General features: G+C 42.9%; 2 protein-coding genes across 2 annotated transcripts in view; both read left to right on the top strand.

The window, feature by feature from the left end:
- ANTXR1 (ANTXR cell adhesion molecule 1) overlaps nt 1-20071 on the top strand; it is a 313258-nt gene that overhangs the window by 177263 nt on the left and 115924 nt on the right. The gene's annotated exons all lie outside the window — the stretch shown is intronic.
- Nucleotides 241-1595, top strand: LOC309553552 (uncharacterized protein; the record flags this gene model as incomplete). The annotated part of the gene is made up of 2 exons (XM_082254812.1): nt 241-572; nt 716-1595. The coding sequence occupies 2 exons, from the start codon at nt 241-243 to the stop codon at nt 1593-1595; spliced, it is 1212 nt and encodes a 403-aa protein (XP_082110938.1).

Below are 20071 nucleotides of genomic sequence, written 5' to 3'. Positions count from 1 at the left end.
AAACGCGCGTTAAACAGCGTTTCTCAAATTATGTTAATGAGCGTTAAGCCGCGTTAAGCCGCGTCAGCGCTAAATAGCGTTTTTTAAAAAAATCAGTCCTCCTCCATTTTCCACACCCAAAATAACCACAATGCAATGTGTGGAAGCCATTTTGGTAGGAGAGAGAGAGAGGAGAGAGCATTTTCAGATTGGTTGAGAGTGTTTCTTGTATTTTCGGAGTATTTTTTGCATTTCTGAGTCATGGATCCTGTTATGCAGAAGGTTGATGAGGCGATCCTGCTCATCATCTTGAGAAGGATGCGTAGAAGGAGACAGTTGGAGGAGGAGAATGAGAGGAGCATACGGCGAAGGTTCTGGGTGCATCCTGTCATGTTGCAGCGTCTGTCCGTGGGGTACTTTACTACCATGTACACCCAACTCCGCATGTATCCGGACAAGTGGTACAACTTCTCACGTATGTCCGTTCCGCTTTTCGATGACCTACTGGAGAAGCTCAGGCCAAGGCTATCCAGGATGGACACGAACATGCGAAGCAGTGTGTCACCGGAGGAAAGGCTGCTTGTGACACTTCGGTAAGTGAAATCATTTGTGGGTGTTTTGTATAGGGTTAGTACTTGGGTTAAGAGGGTTAGGTGGTGAGGTCCTAGTTAAAACATTTTCAATGTATTTTTGAAAGATAGATGTAATATGTAATCATTTTTTATTTTTATTTTAGGTTTCTTGCTACTGGCCAAAGCTTTGTCTCCTTACACCACTATTTTCTGCTCGGTGTCTCCACGGTGGCCAAAATTGTTAAGGAGACATGTGCGGCAATATGGGAGCAGTTGAAGGAGGTGGTCATGCCGGAGCCGACTGAAGAGATGTGGGAAGCAGTTGTCGACGAATTTTGGGAGAAAACCCAGTTCCCCAACTGTATCGGTGCCCTTGATGGAAAACACATCAGGGTGAAGAAGCCCCCCCATTCCGGCTCTGCATACTTTAACTACAAGAAATATTTTTCTGTGGTACTCCTGGCATTGTCTGATGCCCATCTTCAATTCCTTGCTGTTGATGTAGGAGCATATGGCAGCCAGGGTGATGCCCGCATCTTTCGAGAATCGGCCTTTGGACGTCGGCTACACGAAGGACGACTCAACATACCAACAAGCAGGCCGCTACCGTGTACTGAGGAACCAAGCTTGCCATTGGTCATGGTGGCCGACGAAGCATTTGGACTGGCAGAAAATCTGATGAGGCCATACAGTGGCTATGGACTGAGTCACACCAAACGTATATTCAATTATCGGCTGAGCCGAGCTCGTCGTGTTGTGGAGTGTGCGTTTGGTGTGTGCTCAGCAAAATGGAGGGTTTTGCTGTCATGTATGCAACTGGATGTTGACAATGCCACCAAGGTTGTCCTGGCCTGCTGTGTTTTGCACAATTTCCTAAGGAGAAGCGACAGGAGCAGCGTTGAACCAGAGCCACGTAACCCCATGCACCGCGTGCAGTTTATGGACTTACGAACAACAGCACGAGTCATGACCATCAGAGATAAGTTTGCGGATTTCTTTGTCTCGCCTGATGGGGAAGTGGCATGGCAGGATAATTTTGTCTAAAATCATTCATCTTGTAAACTTTGTGATATCTTCACATACAGCTTTTATTAAACATGTATGTCAGTTCTTTTGATGTCTATCATTCTTCCATTGTTCTAGTTCAATGTTGCATGTGGCAAGTGTGTGCCAGCCCAATGGCCTGTGCATACACTTGCCACATGCAGAAGAAGGAGGGGGGTTTCCTTCTGCATGTGGCAAGTGTGTGCCAGCCCAATGGCCTGTGCATACACTTGCCACATGCAGAAGAAGGAGGGGGGTTTCCTTCTGCATGTGGCAAGTGTGTGCCAGCCCAATGGCCTGTGCATACACTTGCCACATGCAGAAGAAGGAGGGGGGTTTCCTTCTGCATGTGGCAAGTGTGTGCCAGCCCAATGGCTTGTGCATACACTTGCCACATGCAGAAGAAGGAGGGGGGTTTCCTTCTGCATGTGGCAAGTGTGTGCCAGCCCAATGGCTTGTGCATACACTTGCCACATGCAGAAGAAGGAGGGGGGTTTCCTTCTGCATGTGGCAAGTGTGTGCCAGCCCAATGGCTTGTGCATACACTTGCCACATGCAGAAGAAGGAGGGGGGTTTCCTTCTGCATGTGGCAAGTGTGTGCCAGCCCAATGGCTTGTGCATACACTTGCCACATGCAGAAGAAGGAGGGGGGTTTCCTTCTGCATGTGGCAAGTGTGTGCCAGCCCAATGGCTTGTGCATACACTTGCCACATGCAGAAGAAGGAGGGGGGTTTCCTTCTGCATGTGGCAAGTGTGTGCCAGCCCAATGGCCTGTGCATACACTTGCCACATGCAGAAGAAGGAGGGGGGTTTCCTTCTGCATGTGGCAAGTGTGTGCCAGCCCAATGGCTTGTGCATACACTTGCCACATGCAGAAGAAGGAGGGGGGTTTCCTTCTGCATGTGGCAAGTGTGTGCCAGCCCAATGGCCTGTGCAGATGTACTTCTATTTCAACATACAACTTTAAAAAAAAATGAGGCAAAATATCATTTCAAAAAAAGGTTTTTATTCAAATAAACACAAAAAAAAGAAAAAAATCACAAATGCTGGTAGGTGTATCCTGACTGATCGTCCTGGCTTGACCGCGGTGACTTTGAACGTGGATAGCTGATGTCAGGATGCGAGTGGGTGGCTTGGACATGTCGTTCCTGCGCAACCTCATGGTGGTAAGGGGGTCCAGGTAAGTTTGGGGGAGGGAACTGGGTAGGTGGTTGGGAGAAATCAATGGAGGAGTGGGGTGGGAAATAGGAGGGCGTGGACAAGACAGGTGTTGGGTGGCGTTGCGGAGGGGACAAGGTAGGTAGGTGGCGTTGCGGAGGGGGGCGGTATTGAAAGTGGGGTGTTAGCGTTGCTGAGGTCACAGAGGGCATTGGGGGATCAAGAAAAGTGTTGAATGGATCGTTTGATGGTGGCGGGCCACCACTTAGTTTTGCATGCCTATATTGTGTCATGATGGCGAGTACACGATCCATACAAAGCTTTTCTTCAGGTCCCCCAATGTCCTCCAGGATGTAGTATGCAGCACGGCAGAAGGCGGCGCGTGAGTTGCCAGGATCGAGGAACACATCCCCACTGCGCCTCTCCTGCCGCACTTCCTGCAGCAACGCTAACACCCCGTCCTCGTTTTGAGGGACAATACCGCCACCCCTCTGACGCTGATTGCGGCCACGGCCACGCACAGCGCCACGGCCACGCACACATACCTCGTTGCCACGAACGGGTACCTCGCCACGGCCACGCCCCACACCACTATCGGGAATTTCTTCCACAACACATTCCTGGTCCCTGGATTCCTGTTAAGAAAGAAAAAGGTTCAGTTTGTCACATACATACAATGAAGAAAAGAATGGCAGACAGACTAGACAGACACTAACCTGTATTGTGGATTCATCGCAGACATGAGATCCACTGGATTGGATCGTCATGTCACTGTTTTCAGTGGCAGCACTGGGGGGTCTGTCCTCTGGTTCTTCAACCACCTCCTGACTAGCATCCTGAGTCAGGTCCGCAATATTAGATGTTGTCCTGAAAAATATGTAAAAAAAAATGGCTGCAGAATAGCAATACATTCACAGAAAACGATGCTCTGAGCACCCCTATATGTAAGTCAAAAATACAGTATGTGCGACTTAATCTCTACTGCTGTCTATCATTGCTTGACGCAGGAATGCCAGGTGGTTGTGGTACACGTGTCTTCTTTTGTGGGAGGCAGCTGCACCACTTGTGTTAGCTTTTTCCTCCTCTGTCAGATCCCTCCTGACCCGATCACGCAGGGACTTCCACCTCTTTTGGAAAATTTTGCCTAAGAAGAAAAGTGAAGTAAGGTTAAAATATGCATTCTTTGTAATTATACAGCACACAAGTCATGCATTTCTGAAAAACTTACTTCTTTCCTTCTTCTCTGCGGTGCTCAATCGGTCCCAGCCTGGTGTTAGGGCTTCAGATATATCCATCCAGGTTTTTGATTTTTTAATCCTGTCACTATAGAAGGGATGGGAGACATCCCACAGCTCTGGATGGGCCTCAACTGCAGAGATAAGCTCTGTCTGACCTATATCAGCAGCCATTGTCCCTCTCTCTCCTGTATGTCCACACAGACACACCCACCCACCCACACGGCTGAGCAAAGGACACTTGGGAAATGTAAAAATGCATTTCCTGTGTTTTTACTCCATTACAGTGACCAATCACATTTCTGAAAATTTCTACAGCTTAATAACGCCGGACGCTGGAAAACGCCGATAAAAACGTTAAATAGCGTTAAATAGCGTCAAGCGCTTTTAACGCTCTAACGCTGGGCCTCAGAACGCGCAGGCCGTGGGTTCTTGTTGCAGCTGAAAAACGCTTAGGCCACTTACAGCTTAAAAACGTCTTTGTGTGCATGAGGCCATAGAATAACATGGAGGGGCGTTTTTAGGCTGCAAGAGGAAAACGTCTGACGCTGCTTACAGCGGCGTTAAAAACGCCCCGTGTGCATGGGGCCTAAGACCGGAAGGATTTGCCCCCTTAATGATCAGTCCCTATTTTGCGATTCGGCACTGCGTTATTTAACGGACAATTGCGCTGTCGTGCGACGCTGTTCCCAAATAAAATTGATGTCCTTTTTTTTCCCACAAATAGAGCTTTCTTTTGGTAGTATTTGATCACCTGTGCGGTTTTTACGCTATAAACAAAAAAATAGCGACGATTTTGAAAAAAAATTAATAAATAAATATTTTTCACATTCTGCTATATAACATTCTCCAAAAAAAAAATGTAAAAATCAAAATTCTTTAACATTTTAGGCCAATTTGTTTTCTGCTAAATATTTTTGATAAAAAAAAAATCGCAATAGGCGTAGTTTGATTGGTTTGCGCAAAAGTTATCGCGTCTACTAACTACGGGAAATATTTATGTCATTTTTATTGTTTTTTTTTTTTTTTTTTTACTAGCAACGGAGGCGATCTGCGATTTTTTGTGACATTGCGGCAGACAGATCGGACCCCTGCCTGACCTTTTTGACACTTTTAGGGGTACCAGTGACATTACTACAGTAATCAGTGCTAAAAATATGCACTGTTACTGTAAAATTACACTGGCAGGGAAAGGGTTAACACTGTGGGTGATCAAGGGGTTAAATGTGTACCTAGGGGCGTGTTTCTAACTGTGAGGGGGCATGACTTGTGAAATGATCACAAGACCTGTGTTCATATATAGAAGGATCAGAGGAGCTCTGTGATCATTCCAGGAAGAAGAACGGTCAGCTGTGTTTACAACAGCTGACCATTCTTCTCTCTCAGCGGGGAGCGATCGCGGGTGTCAGGCGGCGATCAGAGCTGCCTGCCCCGTGCATCGGCAGCCCCGCTGATGAGCGGGGGTGGGAGCGCGCCGGCGGCGGCGAGCGCTCGCCCCTTAGCTGCCTGCACGCGACCAATGTATACCTACGGCGGATCCCGCAGGAGCGGCTGCCTGCCGCGGTATAACTGCGGTGGGTGGTTATTAAATGGTTAAGTAACTTCGGAGAACTGCTAAGTAAGAAGCTAATGAAATAAAGAAAAGAGACTGCTGATTACAAACTATACATCAAAAAAGGTTTATAGAAAATAAAGACACTCTTGAGAGTATTTAAATGAGCTAAGAATTGTAAAAAAAATTAAAAAAAAACTTTAAAAGAGCTCATTTCATTTTGGATATTTATCTTTTGCTTGCCATAACAGAGGGGTTTATTTTTTAGATGAGATGAAAGATTTCACATGTGTGTCTTCTCCCTTTGATCATTAGGGCAAGGAGTTTAAACCCTGATTCAACTGATTCTCCTTCCAAGGCTGAATTGATTATTTAGAGATTTGCAGATATGCTTATTCCTTGTGCAAAGGATTTGTTATGCACATTGTATATAGAAACCCGTTAATACTTGTTAATCCCTAGATTACTTAATTTATCACTATTATAATGCATACCTTTAATTACATACTTGTGCCACTTTCTATATTTTAGGTTTGTAGTGACAGTTCATTCTAACCCAAGTAAATCTGTGTCAATCCATTTTTTTGAGTCTGCTTATGTCATTCTGTCACTTATGGTCTGTCAGTGTCTGATGAAAGGGTAATGTCACCTTTTAGAACATATTTTACCTGTATTTATGGTGTAACATTTTTCTAAGCACCCGCTTACCACCCCCCAAGCCCCCTCCTGGGGTTCCTCACCACTACAACCGCTGTCACATTTAAAATTGGCATGGCTGCGCTACGCCTGCATTCATTCACAGAGATCTGTGAATGAAGAACCTACAAGTCCCACCTGCCACCCCGGCAGACAGACTTGTCGTTGTCAATGAACTATAATGCCCCGTACACACGTGCAGATTATCTGCAGACTTTTGTCTTCAGATTTACCTTTTCTATGTAGTGCAAGGGCCTGCCGGATTGCATACAAATTGAAAGTGTTTAGGTTTGACCTCATATTATATGGTTTTGGTAAGTCTGCAGACAAAAGTCTTCAGATAATCTGCACGTGTGTACGGGGCATTAGTGTGGTAATTAGCACATTCTTAGTCCCTTGACACTTCCTTCAGGCTTCTAACTAAAAGTCCATACAGAAGTATTGGCTGAAAGCTGGAGGAAGAGAAGCAACCACTGATCGGGGGTGCAATGCTTTGCAGGCTCCTGTGGGAAAAAATAAAAAAATGCACAATTTTCTTCCTGCACAAATATGTGCACTTAGCCTTTACATTATCACTGGACATATTAGTGCTGGTTAGGCAGTTCTCCAAAAATTACGGAATCATGAATCCTAATGTAATTAGTCCAAAACGTATCCCAGAGTTTAAAATATTTTCATGATAAGACCCCATTCACACTGCCGCGACTTGTCAGGTGACTTGTCAGCCTGACAAGTCACGGTCCCTCGCGGTCCATTGACTGCTACAGGACCCGTTCTAATAGGAGCGTCACAAGTCGCTCCGACTTAGAAAAAGGGTCCTGTACTACTTCGGGGCGACCTCGGAGCGACTTGCATAGACATTCATTATATGAAGTCCGTGCAAGTCGCGCCAAAGTCGCGGTGCACGGGACTGACAAGTCGCCTCCCGAAGTAGTGCAGAGTCGTGTCGCCATAGTGTTAGCCGACTCTAAAACTGGTTCATGACATAACAAAAACATTGTTTTTTAAGGTTTTTTAAGGTTTAAACAAACTCCCCCTTCTTCAATGTTTTGATTTAAATAATGGGATTTGAAGGGTGCTATAGTAACCAGGGATAATTATTATTGATTAGAAACCCCTCAGATCTGCATGGCATGAAGACTTCTCCTTGCAGATTTGAGGTGTTTCTATGCTCTACACATCACAAAACATCTATGCGTTTTGACAAATTGGGCCGCTTCCCCAGTACCAAGATATGTGTTGTTTCCAGATAGGTTCTTATGCCTCAAAGTTAGATTTCATATTGTCCCATTAAATTATGTTATATTAAGATGATAAAGGGGCATTTATCTAAAAAATCAACACAGTCAACTTTAAACGGTATGCTTTGCATATGTTCATATCAGGAAATGTTTTGACCAGTAGTATAGGTTGATCATGTGATCCATTGGCACATGGTACATGAGATTCCTGTTTGGCCCGGACAATTGAGATCACCACAGATTCTGTGTCTTCATGAACTAGTTCTCTGCATATAATGGGCATGTAACAGTTTTTTTTTTTTGCACAACCATACTTACCCCTTTTATGGGGAGATCCCACAATATTATCACTGCATTATTTCTTATGAAATGGTTTTAACAATTTTTATCGTGTTGCCTTAATACATTTTCTACTTTTTATTACATTGAGTATTTTTTTTTCCTTTTGGGATTTTTGGTGGCAACCTTTAAAGTCCTACATATCCTCTGTTCTTCTTTTTCATGAATACAGAGGAAAGGGAACAAAGACCACCACATTCCGTTAGTAAAAATAGAGGACTAACCAAAGCTTGGCACGTAAACAGCCATTAGAGGCACCAGATGGTATCTTAACCCAACAGGAAGCCCTATCACCCCTTTTGCCCGCCCCCCCCATCCCATTTTATTTACAGTCCCGACTACTACCTTCCTCAGAGGTCACTTCTAATTTCCCAGTGTTGTCACATCCAGTTCTTGGAACACAGTGGCTCTCTGCCAGGAGGCACTGCGTTCCAAAGAACATGATCCACATATGTCAAGATGCGCATTGACCCCTGAACATGATCCCTGCCCAACCAAAACAGAACAATACCCTCGGACCCGGGCAGTAACCCTACAGCCACCCTACTTCTAATGAGAGGGGGAGAGAGAATGGTGCAGTTACAATATAGAAAAGAGTAAATGGTCTATGTGGCAAATATCTTCCCTCAGTACAATACATTCAGCATAGGCCAGTGCTTCTCAACCTTTTATCAGTCAAGGGCAAGGCACTGTTTAAAACTTTGCACAATCTCGAGGCACCCCATTCTTAAATGCAGAAAAATAAACTAATAGTTTAGCATGATATGTCAAGATCCATACATGTCACACACCCAACATGATTTATTCTTCCAAAAGCAAATACACCTTTACAAATTGGTATTGGCTAGTATTGCAATGTTTTTCTCCCTCACTTAGTGAATGTGACCCCAGTGTTGATGTGCAGGCACCCGATGCCCTTCTTATCAATTGATGCTGTCACTGGTTTTTAAAGCGCTGGTTGCTGGAAAGTAGAGCTGCACGATTAATCATTAAAAAATCGATTCAATCCCCCTCGCGATCTTTATCTGACATTTCCAGGATTCATGTAACAGTGCAGAGCAGTTCTCTGCTCAGAGCTGTCAAAGAGTAAAAAAAAAAAACAGCCAACAAAGTTTATCTGAGAGTTAAACTAGAAACATAGTATCATTTGGTTCTTTTAGATCAAAGGAATGAACTTCGGCCTGCAAATGAGTACAGTTTAACCACTTAAAGACCAGGCCTTTTTCTGACATTTGTTGCTTACAAGTAAAAATCAGTATTTTTTGCTAGAAAATTACTTAGAATCCCTAAACGTTATATATATTTTTTAAGCAGAGACCCTAGGGAATAAAATGGAGGTCATTGCAATATTTTATGTTACACTGTATTTGCGCAGCAGTTTTTCAAATGTAAGTTTTTGGGTAAAAATACACTTCAATGAATTAAAAAAAAAAATAAACAGTCAAGTTAGCCCAATTTTTTTGTATAATGTGAAAGATAATGTTACACCGAGAATTGTGATCTTTATTCTTAGCAAATAAAATGGTGAATCTCATTTTATACAGAATTGTTCAGCTCTACTGGAAGGTATTAATGGATAATGGTGCACAATAAAAACCTGTGGCTTTGTGTAAACAAATGACAGGCTTGATCCACCCACTGCCTTTTATACAATTTTTGGGCATTTTTTAGGCATTTTGTCAAGGCACCCCTGAAGAAACCTGAAGACATCCCGGGGAGCATAGGCACCATGGTTGAATAAGGATGGCATACACCACAGAGGAAATAACCATATATGTTTACACAGACAGAAGTAAAAAAAAAAAAATATATATATATATATATATATATATATACAGTATATCAATTGCCAGGTGTCCAGATTCTAAAAATATCATTCTCTATGCATAATGTATATAACTCTTAGTTGACCTTCTATAACAGACCTTGCCACAGAATCGCAGAACTGTGGTTGTCAATTCTTCTTCAAAATATGGATTTAAGCCTCATACACACGCACCGATTGTTGGCCAACCGATCGGCCGACTTTTGTCCAGTGTTGTTGTGTTGGTTGAAATGTGCTAGACTGCACACTAATTTTTTCGGCCAACAACAACCAACTTCAGAAGTGATGTCACGTGATGTTTACTTTCCGTGGGTTTTTTCTTCTCTGAGCATGCCCAGTCTTGCTCATCTGATTTTTGTCTGCCGAAATCTGTACTGACTGACGAACAATTGGCCGTTCTGTTGACGGCCAACAAAAATTTTATAGCATGCACACCAGATTTTGTTCGGCTGAAAAGTCGCAGTCGGTTGTCGGAAGCATCATACTAACAAGCCGACAATCGGCCGATCGGACGTTGGCCGAAAATTTACGGCCAAAATCGGTGCGTGTGTACGAGGCTTTAGTCTTACCCATGTAGTAGGTACTACACTGGTGTATTCTGCATCAAAACAGTCCTGCAGTAATAAAAATGTTTTTGGATGAGATGGGAACTGAATTGTGTTTTATGTTACTGTTATTGGAGTTTATTTCCCTGCTTCCCATTAAATGGGTCCCACTACTTCCAGGTGCAGATTGTGGCTATGGGTACCACCTGTAGCCCATCACACACTAGGGGGGTGCCCATCACACGGGGGTGGAAGTGTGTTTTGTTTTCTGATGAACAGGCTTCAATGCATCTGTGCCATGTTTTATCATGGTAATGGTACATTGCTGAAATTCTCATTTTGTGGCCAGGCACTCTAGTCGACTGCTCCAGGAGTTTTCCTTCCATACTCCCATTGCTAAATGACAGATCCCTGGCTGCTGTAAGGTAAACAGACAGCTGGGATTCCAGGTCACATCATTGACTAAATATAATCAATGAGCAAAACTGCTGAATAAACAGCAGTTTAACTTATAATAATGTCTCTAAAAACATAAAATAAAAAACAATAATATATTGCTGGAAAAAAAAAGAAAAAGAAAATATGCCGCCCAGATACCAAAGCTCTCATTTTTAAAAGAGTGCCTTGCAGCAAAGAAAAAAGAAAAGGTTGCTATGGATGGTACAGCATGCTCAAAGTGACCACCAACCTCAAATTAACCAAAAAATATGTTTTGAAAAGTCCCCGATAATAATTAAAAAAAGGGCAGAAAAGGGAATAATTGCACAAAGAGCTAGCAATCAAAATGATAGTATAGTTTCCTAACTGACCTTAGTCTCTGATTATGCAGCTTTCCTATGCTTTTCTTGCAACAATGTTTAATTCACCACTGTAGCTGCTCTGTGCCCCCCCCCCTTTCATAGTGTGGGCGCACGCATATATAAGTTTCTAATATTGGACCTTCTAAGGGGGAATTGCAGCATTAGTATGGGGTCTGACATCCTCCCAGAATCCTGGCCCTGTGACATAATGTAAACTGAGCTGTGCATGCACAGCTCAATGTACAATCTACAGAAGACTGTGAGCAGGCAGGTAGGTTTATTTATTGGAGATGAGTTATTGCATGTCTCTTCTGCAATAAAGAGCCCAACTGCTCACAGTTTTTTAATATCAGACTTAAAGTGATACTAAACATAGACTGTTAATTTACATTGTTCCTTCTTTTTCTGTATGTGGATAAAGGCACTGTAATTATTTTAATAAAAAAAAAACATCTAAGTACCTCTTTCCTAGTCAGTATACAGCTGTCACATGACCCAGATCTTTCCCAGCCTGTCTGCAGGGAAACATAAGCAGAAGGAGCCTCTAGTCTCCTGCTGCTGGTCGCATGTTCAAAATACAATAAAAAAAACAGCCTATGGAATATGGTGTATAAATAAATAATATTAATGAACTGTTTTAAATTGTCATACAAATATACAGTATCTCACACAAGTGAATACACCCCTCACATTTCTGTAAATATTTTAATAAATATTTTCATTTGACAACACTGAAGAAATGACACTTTGCTACAATGTAAAGTAGTGAGTGTACAGCTTGTATAACAGTGTACATTTTCTGTCCCCTCAAGATAACTCAACACACACCCATTAATATCCAAACCCCTGGCAACAAAATGGAGTACACCTCTAAATTAAAATGTCCAAACTGGGCCAAATTAGCCATTTTCCTCCCCTGGTGTCATGTGACTCATTAGTATTACAAGGTCTCAAGTGTAAATGGGGAGCAGGAGTGTTAAATTGGGTGTTCTCACTCTCTCATACTGGTCACTGGAAGTTCAACATGGCACCTCATGGCAAAGAACTCTCTGAGGATCTGAAAAAAAGAATTTTTGCTCTACATAAAGATAACCTAGGCTATAAGAAGATTGCCAAGACCCTAAAACTGAGCTGCAGCGGTGGCCAAGACCATACAGTGGTTTAACAGGACAGGTTCCACTCAGAACAGACCTCGCCATGGTCGACCAAAGAAGTTGAGTGCACGTGCTCAGCGTCATATCCAGAGGTTGTCTTTTCGAAAAAGACGTATGAGTGCTGCCAGTATTGCTGCAAAGGTTAAAGGGGTGGGGGATCAGCCTGTCAGTTCTCAGACCATACACCGCACACTGCATCAAATTAGTCGTCCCAGAAGGAAGCCTCTTCTAAAGATGATGCACAAGAAAGCCAGTTTTCTGAGGACAAGAGGACTAAGGACATGGATTACTGGAACCATGTCCTGTGGTCTGATAAAACCAAGATAAACCTATTTGGTTCAGATGGTGTCAAGCCTATGTGGCCGCAACCAGGTGGGGAGTGCAAAGATAAGTGTGTATTGCCTACAGACAAGCATGGTGGTGGAAGTGTCATGGTCTGGGGGCTGCATGAGTGCTGCTGGCACTGGGGAGCTACAGTTTATTGAGCGAACCATGAATGCCAACATGCCAACATGTACTTTGACATACTGAAGCGGAGCATGATCCCCTCCTTTCGGAGACTGGGCCGCAGGGCAGTATTCCAACATGATAACGATCCAAAACACACCTCCAAGACGACCACTGCCTTGCTAAAGAAGCTGGGGATAAAGGTGAAAGACTGGCCAAGCATGTCTCCAGACCTAAACCCTATTGAGCATCTGTGGGGCATCCTCAAACGGAAAGTGGAGGAGCGCAAGGTCTCTAACATCCACCAGCTCCATGATGTCATCATGGAGGAATGGAAGAGGACTCCAGTGGCAACCTGGGAAGCTCTGGTGAACTCCGTGCCCAAGAGGGTTAAGGCAGTGCTGGAAAATAATGGGGCCCACACAAAATATTGACACTTTGGGCCCAATTTTGACATTTTAATTTAGGGGTGTACTCACTTTTGTTGCCAGGGGTTTAGACATTAATGGCTGTGTGTTGAGTTATTTTGAGGGGACAGCAAATTTACACTGTTATACAAGCTGTACACTCACTACTTTACATTGTAGCAAAGTGTAATTTCTTTAGTGTTGTCATTTGAAAAGATATAATAAAATATTTACAAAAATGTGAGGGGTGTACTCACTTTTGTGAGATACTGTATATTTGAAATCAAATCTTTATTATTTTGTGGAAATAACATGGTGTGGGTTGATTTCTGCCAGTCACAGACTGTGTCACACCCCTCCATCCTGTGTCTTAGAATAAGAGGCAGGTGAAGCCACCATTAATCTACATGTAATATCCCATTGTGTTTAGCTGGTTAGTGGGCATGGAGGAGGAGGGAGGGAGTGGACTGTTATTTACCATTGTATAAAAGCCCACATGTGTGACTCTATACACGGGCTGTTCAGAAGTGATAGGGAGCAAATGCTCAGCATGGAAACTCACTGAAAACTGAGCATGTGCAGAGGTGCCATCACAGCTGCATAATCCCTAGCTTAATTGGGGAGATAGAGAGCAGCAGGATCAACCAGGTCTTTTTAAGAATACAGAAAACTAATCTCATAGTGTCTGAGTGAGTATGAACAGCTTGTAATACACCATTTATTGATTGTTTTTTTTATGATGTAACACGTTAAGTTTCACTTTAAGATCAGTTTTACACATACTTAACCACTTGCCGACCGCCCGCTGTAATATTACTGCGGCAGGGCGGCTCGCTGCATCCAGTCACATAGTACTATGTGACTGGAGTGCATGTGGTTTCAGGAGTTGTCTAAACACATCGGGAGTTTCGGGAGTTGTCTAAACACAGCAGGAGCCTTCCTACTGCGATCGTCCGGGAAACCGAGAGAAGACCCGCCTGCTCATGTAAACAAAGCAGGCGAATCTTCTCTCAGACAGGCAGGGACAGATCAGCAGTTTCAGCTAAGCTGAAACTGTGATCTGTCTGTGCCTGTCACAGAACCCCCCCCCCCCCCCCACACACACACACACACACACACACAGTCAGTAAGAATACAGGCATACAATTAACCCCTTTAATCACCCCCAGTATTAACCCCTTCCCTGCCAGTGTTATTTATACAGTAACAGTGCATATTCTTTAGCACTGATTACTGTATTAGTGTCACTGGTCCCCAAAAAGTGTCAAAATGTCAGTTAGGGGGTCCGATCTGTCCGCTGCAATGTCGCAGTCCCACTAAAAATCGCAGATCGCCGCCATTACTAATAAAAAGAAATTAAATAAATAAAAAGTCCAAAAATCTATCCCGTAGTTTGTAAACGCTATAACTTTTGCGCAAACCAATTAAAATACGCTTTTTGGGATTTTTTTTACCAAAAATATGTAGCAGAATGCAAATTGGCCTAAGCTGATTAAAAAAATTAATTTTTAAAAATGTTTTATTGGGAATGTTTTATAGCAGAAAGTAAAAAATATGGCGTTTTTTTTTTTTTCAAAATTATCGCTCTTATTTTGTTTATAGCACAAAATCTAAAAGGTGATCAAATACCACCAAAAGAAAGTTCTATTTGTGGGGAAAAAAAAGGACAATAGTATTTGGGTAGAGCGTTGCACGGCCGCGCAATTTTCCATTAACATAACGCAGTGCCGAAAAAAATGGCCTGGTCATTAAGGGGGTATAACCTTCCGGGGCTGCAGTGGTTAACATTAGAAAATGCGGCTACATCGTATGTGTAGGTATAAAGCTCCTAAAGTTATTCTTCTCATTAGCCTCAAACTTAGAAAGTCATTTGAAATTTATTTTTTCGGTTTCTCAGTTTAAACGTTCTGCCAGATATCAGCAAAGAAGAAAAGAAAAAAAGAAAAGTCAGTTTTCCACTTCTCATTACTGGGAGGAAAATAGAGTGGGGTTTACAGATTAGAACCAGATGAGGCGAACGCTTTATGGAACGGGAGGGCGTGGAAAATTTAGAACTCATTAGTGTTCTGCTGGTATGTGTTGAAAAACACCATTAAGATCTAACATTTTTTACATTGTGCAGTCTTCTTCACACCGTGCATGAATATTTGTGGGTTAAGTTGAGCTGCATCTATCTTCAGGTTGCTTTAGCGGTGCATGTGCACAATAACTCATCATTGTGCATTAGGTCTATTCCTTCCTGCTTCTCCTTTCTGTAATCATCATGTATATGTATAGCCATGCAGAACACACACAGGGTGGAATGTACAATAACATTCCAACTCAACTTTTCTGCATATATCCATTTTTAATGAGGAGGAACTGTTATATTGTTTGCTTTATCTAGCAGTGTCAGAATAGGGTGTGCGTTTGTTTTCAAAGGGCCATCAACGTACCTTAAAGAGGAAGTAAACTCTGCATTCCGTTTCCAGTTTTTCATGTACAGTCCTTATAAAACATATTTTCAATCATTGCACAGTGTAATGGATGTAAAAACGCCTCTTACTTGCTATTTTTTAGTAGTTTGAAAAAACTTGTCTTCCGGGATTAGGCTGCGCCATCTTGAGTAATGTTGCCTGCCTCCCCTTCCGCCCTTCCTTGTTTCCCCTGCCGAAATCTCATCACACGGTCATTAGAGAAGCAGCAGGGATTGGGTAATGACTGCCAGTATCGCGAGAGTTCTAAGCTGTGCCGCTGAGAGCGGAACTCGCATACACGGCATGATGTCAAGTGGGAGACATCACACAGAGTGTGCCGTGAATCTAAGGACGGAAAGCGCATGCGCCGCTGACGCAATCAAACATTGCAAGACGGATTACAAGAAGATTAAACAAGTAAGGAGATTATGACAGGCAGCGATCAATAGCTTTAAAAATTAGGATTGCAATGAGCAAAAGTTTTTTTTGCGAGTTTACAACCTCTTTAATGCAAGTAACAATAAATCTTATTCTGTTTGTGGAAGTGTACCCTACATGCAGAGCATGTGCATCTGTGCCCTGTGGTGCACTACAGCACAGGAACACTGCAGCGTACTGTAGATTTGGTGTGTACCAGTGGCATACCTAGCACAGTAGCCACCCAGGGAAAGATCATTTCTTTAGCACGCACACTTCTAAATAATCTCTATACATCAAAATCATTTTCAGTAGTAAATAATATATATATATATATATATATATATATATATATATATATATATGGCGCTGCGTAAATTGCTGGCGCTATAGAAATCCTTATTAATAATAATAATAATAAATGAAATAAATACAAAAAATTGTCAGACAAAAATAAATGGAGACAGTGAAGATCTTCTTAACATTTTAAACATAATTATGTTGTTAAAAACAAATAAAATTCAGGGTTTTAAAAACAGCACACAGAGAGCGAACAATGGTGAAAAATGGGAATTATAACTGCATTCTAAATAATTTAAGATTCAAGGGTTTATTATCCAACAGCAGCAACTTCACAGTGCATAGGCATAAAATGGCTATCCTGACAATACCTGGGTCTCCAATGGGCCACTGCATACAATACACACAAAACAGTCAACTGTTTCAATATGCATGCAGCAAATCACCACGATACGCAGGCAGAAAACAGATAATTGTGACAATGTGTAATAAATACACATAGTGTATGTGACAATATGGGCAATTGATTATTTATATCTTTATGGAGGCAACAACCGGCAATTATGACTGTATATGGACAACAAACCAGCAATTGTGACAATGTAAAAGCAATCATGCCAATAGAGGGACAACAGGCAAATTTAGTATTATACAACCAGAAATTGCTCCTCCCTTTTCCCCAAGCAAGAACTCCTTTCTCATCCTCATCCCCACCCTATCCCCCAGGAAACCCCCCAGCCATCAAAAATCCCCACTCCCCCAGCAAAACCTATCTACCAGAAATCACCCCTGCCCCCACCAGCAAAACCTAAGGCTTCCGGTTTAAAAATTGTGCCTCCCCATTTCCCCAGCAAGTCCCCTAGTGGCGCTTTTCCACTGCATAGAACCGTACCGGCTCGGCACGCTTTTGTGCTTTTCCACTGCGGTACCGCATGGTATAGGGTCGGAACGGTTCGGTACGGTACGGTATAGGTTTGCTTTTCCACTGCATGGAACCGAACGGTACGGTACGGTACGGCTCTGAAAAAACAGTACCTACTCGATTGTGGTTCCAACAGGTACCAAACTGGTACCATATCCCACAATCCTTTGCATGCAGTCACTACTAGCCACTGATTGGTCAGAGAATCACACCCACCCCGTTGTTATCCCACCCACTTAACTTTAGTACTACTTTAGTGGAAAAGCAAACCTATACCGTACCGTACCGAACCGTTCCTACACCGTACCATGCGGTACTGCAGTGGAAAAGCAAACCGGGCCAAGCAGGGCCGAGTAGAGCCGAGGCGGTACTAGCCGGTACTTGCAGTGGAAAAGTGCCATAAGCTTCCCCCTAACTGGCACATCAGAGCTAAGGAGGAGCTTAAGAGAAATTATTTTGGCTCTGTACCGCCGCTATACAATACAGTCTACATATGACAGGGTTGCTGGGGGTGAGTCTGCAGAGCCGTGGGCAACAGGGTATTGGGAATCTGGGGGGGGGGGGGGCTAGAGCCCCCCTTGCATAGTTGTACCTAGGGCAGAATGTCATGCCTCTCTACAGTAGGTATGCCACCTGGATGTAATTAACAGTTAATGGCATTTCCCCACACACATACAGTATACTGTGCTTTTACATGCAATAACTTAACTTGTGCCGTAAAACAAGCACTTAGTGCTAAAGAACAGCTGATCTGATGTAATTAGTCAGTCACACTGGTTGGGTCTCATGCACACTGGGGGTTTAGCCACTGTGCCTGAAATTCCAGCGTTTTCATGCAGGTGTAAGGCACAGGTACACCATCCAGTGCTACTGCCAGCAACCTGTAAAAGTATATCAGAGGCTAAAAGCTGCTGCAGCTGGACAGGGCTGGACAGTGTACCACGTGGTACCAACGTTTAGGATTGTATGCAACCAGGAATTAATGCCTTCAGTGCAAGAAGAGCACAGGAACAGGCTAAGTGTCAAGTGTGCATGTGGTCTTAGTGAGTCACTCCTATTCTCTGTTCCTGCACACCACCAGTGTTACCAGTCTGATAAAACCACTGTATCACTTTGCAATTTTTTTACATCAAAACAGATTTAGGCCTGGTTCATAGGGTGCAGTTTGCATATTCCAGGTTTATTTTGCATTTTTCAGTACACATTTTTGATTCATTGATGTCTATGGAACCAGAAACCCCAAAAAAGTCCCTGGCCCTTTCCATAAAATGCACAGCTGTGGACGTGACCCATAGTAAACCACTTTAAATGGACTGTAGTGTGTTTCTGCAAAACTGAAAATGTACTATCAAATGCACAGGTGTGAACTAGGCCTTAAGGATAAGTTGTTATCGGGTGGAAATGATAGTGTATTTCTAGCCAATAATTTTTATGGGGGGGGGGGGGGATAGAGTGGGGAAGTCTATGATCTCCCCTCACTTCCTTTTCTCGTGACAACGGGTTTACTGGACAAGATGTAAGGAAAAATCTCCAACAGCAACACAGGAAGTGTGTAAAAATGTTTTGTTGGCTGCCTGACAAAGTGTAGGAGGCATATCTATGCTGAGGCTGCTAAGGGAGAGGCTAGATGCACAGTGTACATACATTGCAGAAACCATGGGCTGCATCCCATGAGGACTGGAGGGAAATGACAGGCTGCATATTAAATGTCAATTTATCAAGTTGGACTTTAATCTTAAACTTGCCAAAAATGGGTCAAAATTCAGACTGTTCAACAGGGTTGTTCCTGCTCCAATGTTCCACTTCTCCCAAAGGAGACTGTTGGACAGCGGAGGAGTCCCTGCTATCAGAATACAATAGCAAGGTGAGGAGGATTCCTCCATTAATCTCACTTGTATTAATTGGGGAATCTGTTTGTTTTGATCCATGGATGGCCAGCCTTAATCAAAGAGCAAGAATTTCAGTGTAAAACTGCAGAACTCACTCATCGTCTGGGAAGAATACTGGCTTGGCTGGATGAACTGGTGTCAAGAACCTCCAGCAGCTCATTCACATTCCCTTTTTACCTGTGCTGAAATAAAGTCATGTTTAAATGCTGACCAATCTCTGACCCTTGACTGAATTATGAGCTGTGTGGTGGAGCAGCTACGTGTTTATTTTCCCATCCAATAAGCACAGTTATGGTTTCCAGTCACTGTTCATAAACAGTAAGGAGAGATGGTGAGCTTGTTATGACAGCTCCCTCCCTGCCTGGCAGGTACTGAATCTCTATCCGTGTCTTGGGTTTGTGAGGAAGATCTCCTGACTCCTGGCATTTCCTGTTGTGAGAACTTATGTCTTTGCTTGGAAAAGAGGAGAGAGATGGGGAAACATCAGGAATGAAGAAAACACATACAAAGGAACAGAACACTGGAGAAAATTCCTCTTTCATGTGCAGTAAATACAAATAGAAGAATGGTAACGAAAGAGCCAATTCAACTAAAAACTGACTGTTCAGTTATAATTAAACCCTTCCAAAAAATGTAAATACACTATTGACTCCTATTTGGTGCATCAGTAGATTAATTTAAAAATATTCTTTAAAACCTATCTCTTGTTTTCTAAATTGAATGTATCATGCACTTCCATTTTGCTCCCTAAGTCCACTTTGGCCCTGTGTACAAGCACCATAGACATGGCCGCTCGTGTTCCATCAATGACAATAGCAGCCAGCATTGTACCAATGCGTTTGATACAGTTCCCCACACGATGCTAATGTGTAAATTGAAGTCTGCAAACTTAGCAAATTCAGTTTGTAAATGGAAAAGAAACTGACTAAAAGACCGTATTCAGAGTAATGATTGTTAATTCAAACACTGAATGGTCTACTAGATGGACTATAGTTCTTTTTTTTAACCTGACTAACTATGTACAGTGGCTGCAGATGTTAAAAGAAAGAGGTGATATATGCGCTGCCACTTAGGTATCAGAATGAGAGGGACT

The sequence above is a fragment of the Pelophylax lessonae genome (assembly GCF_965119305.1).
Source record: "Pelophylax lessonae genome assembly, chromosome: 4".
NCBI classification, from domain to species: domain Eukaryota; kingdom Metazoa; phylum Chordata; class Amphibia; order Anura; family Ranidae; genus Pelophylax; species Pelophylax lessonae.
This window is presented reverse-complemented; position numbering and strand designations above follow the sequence as displayed.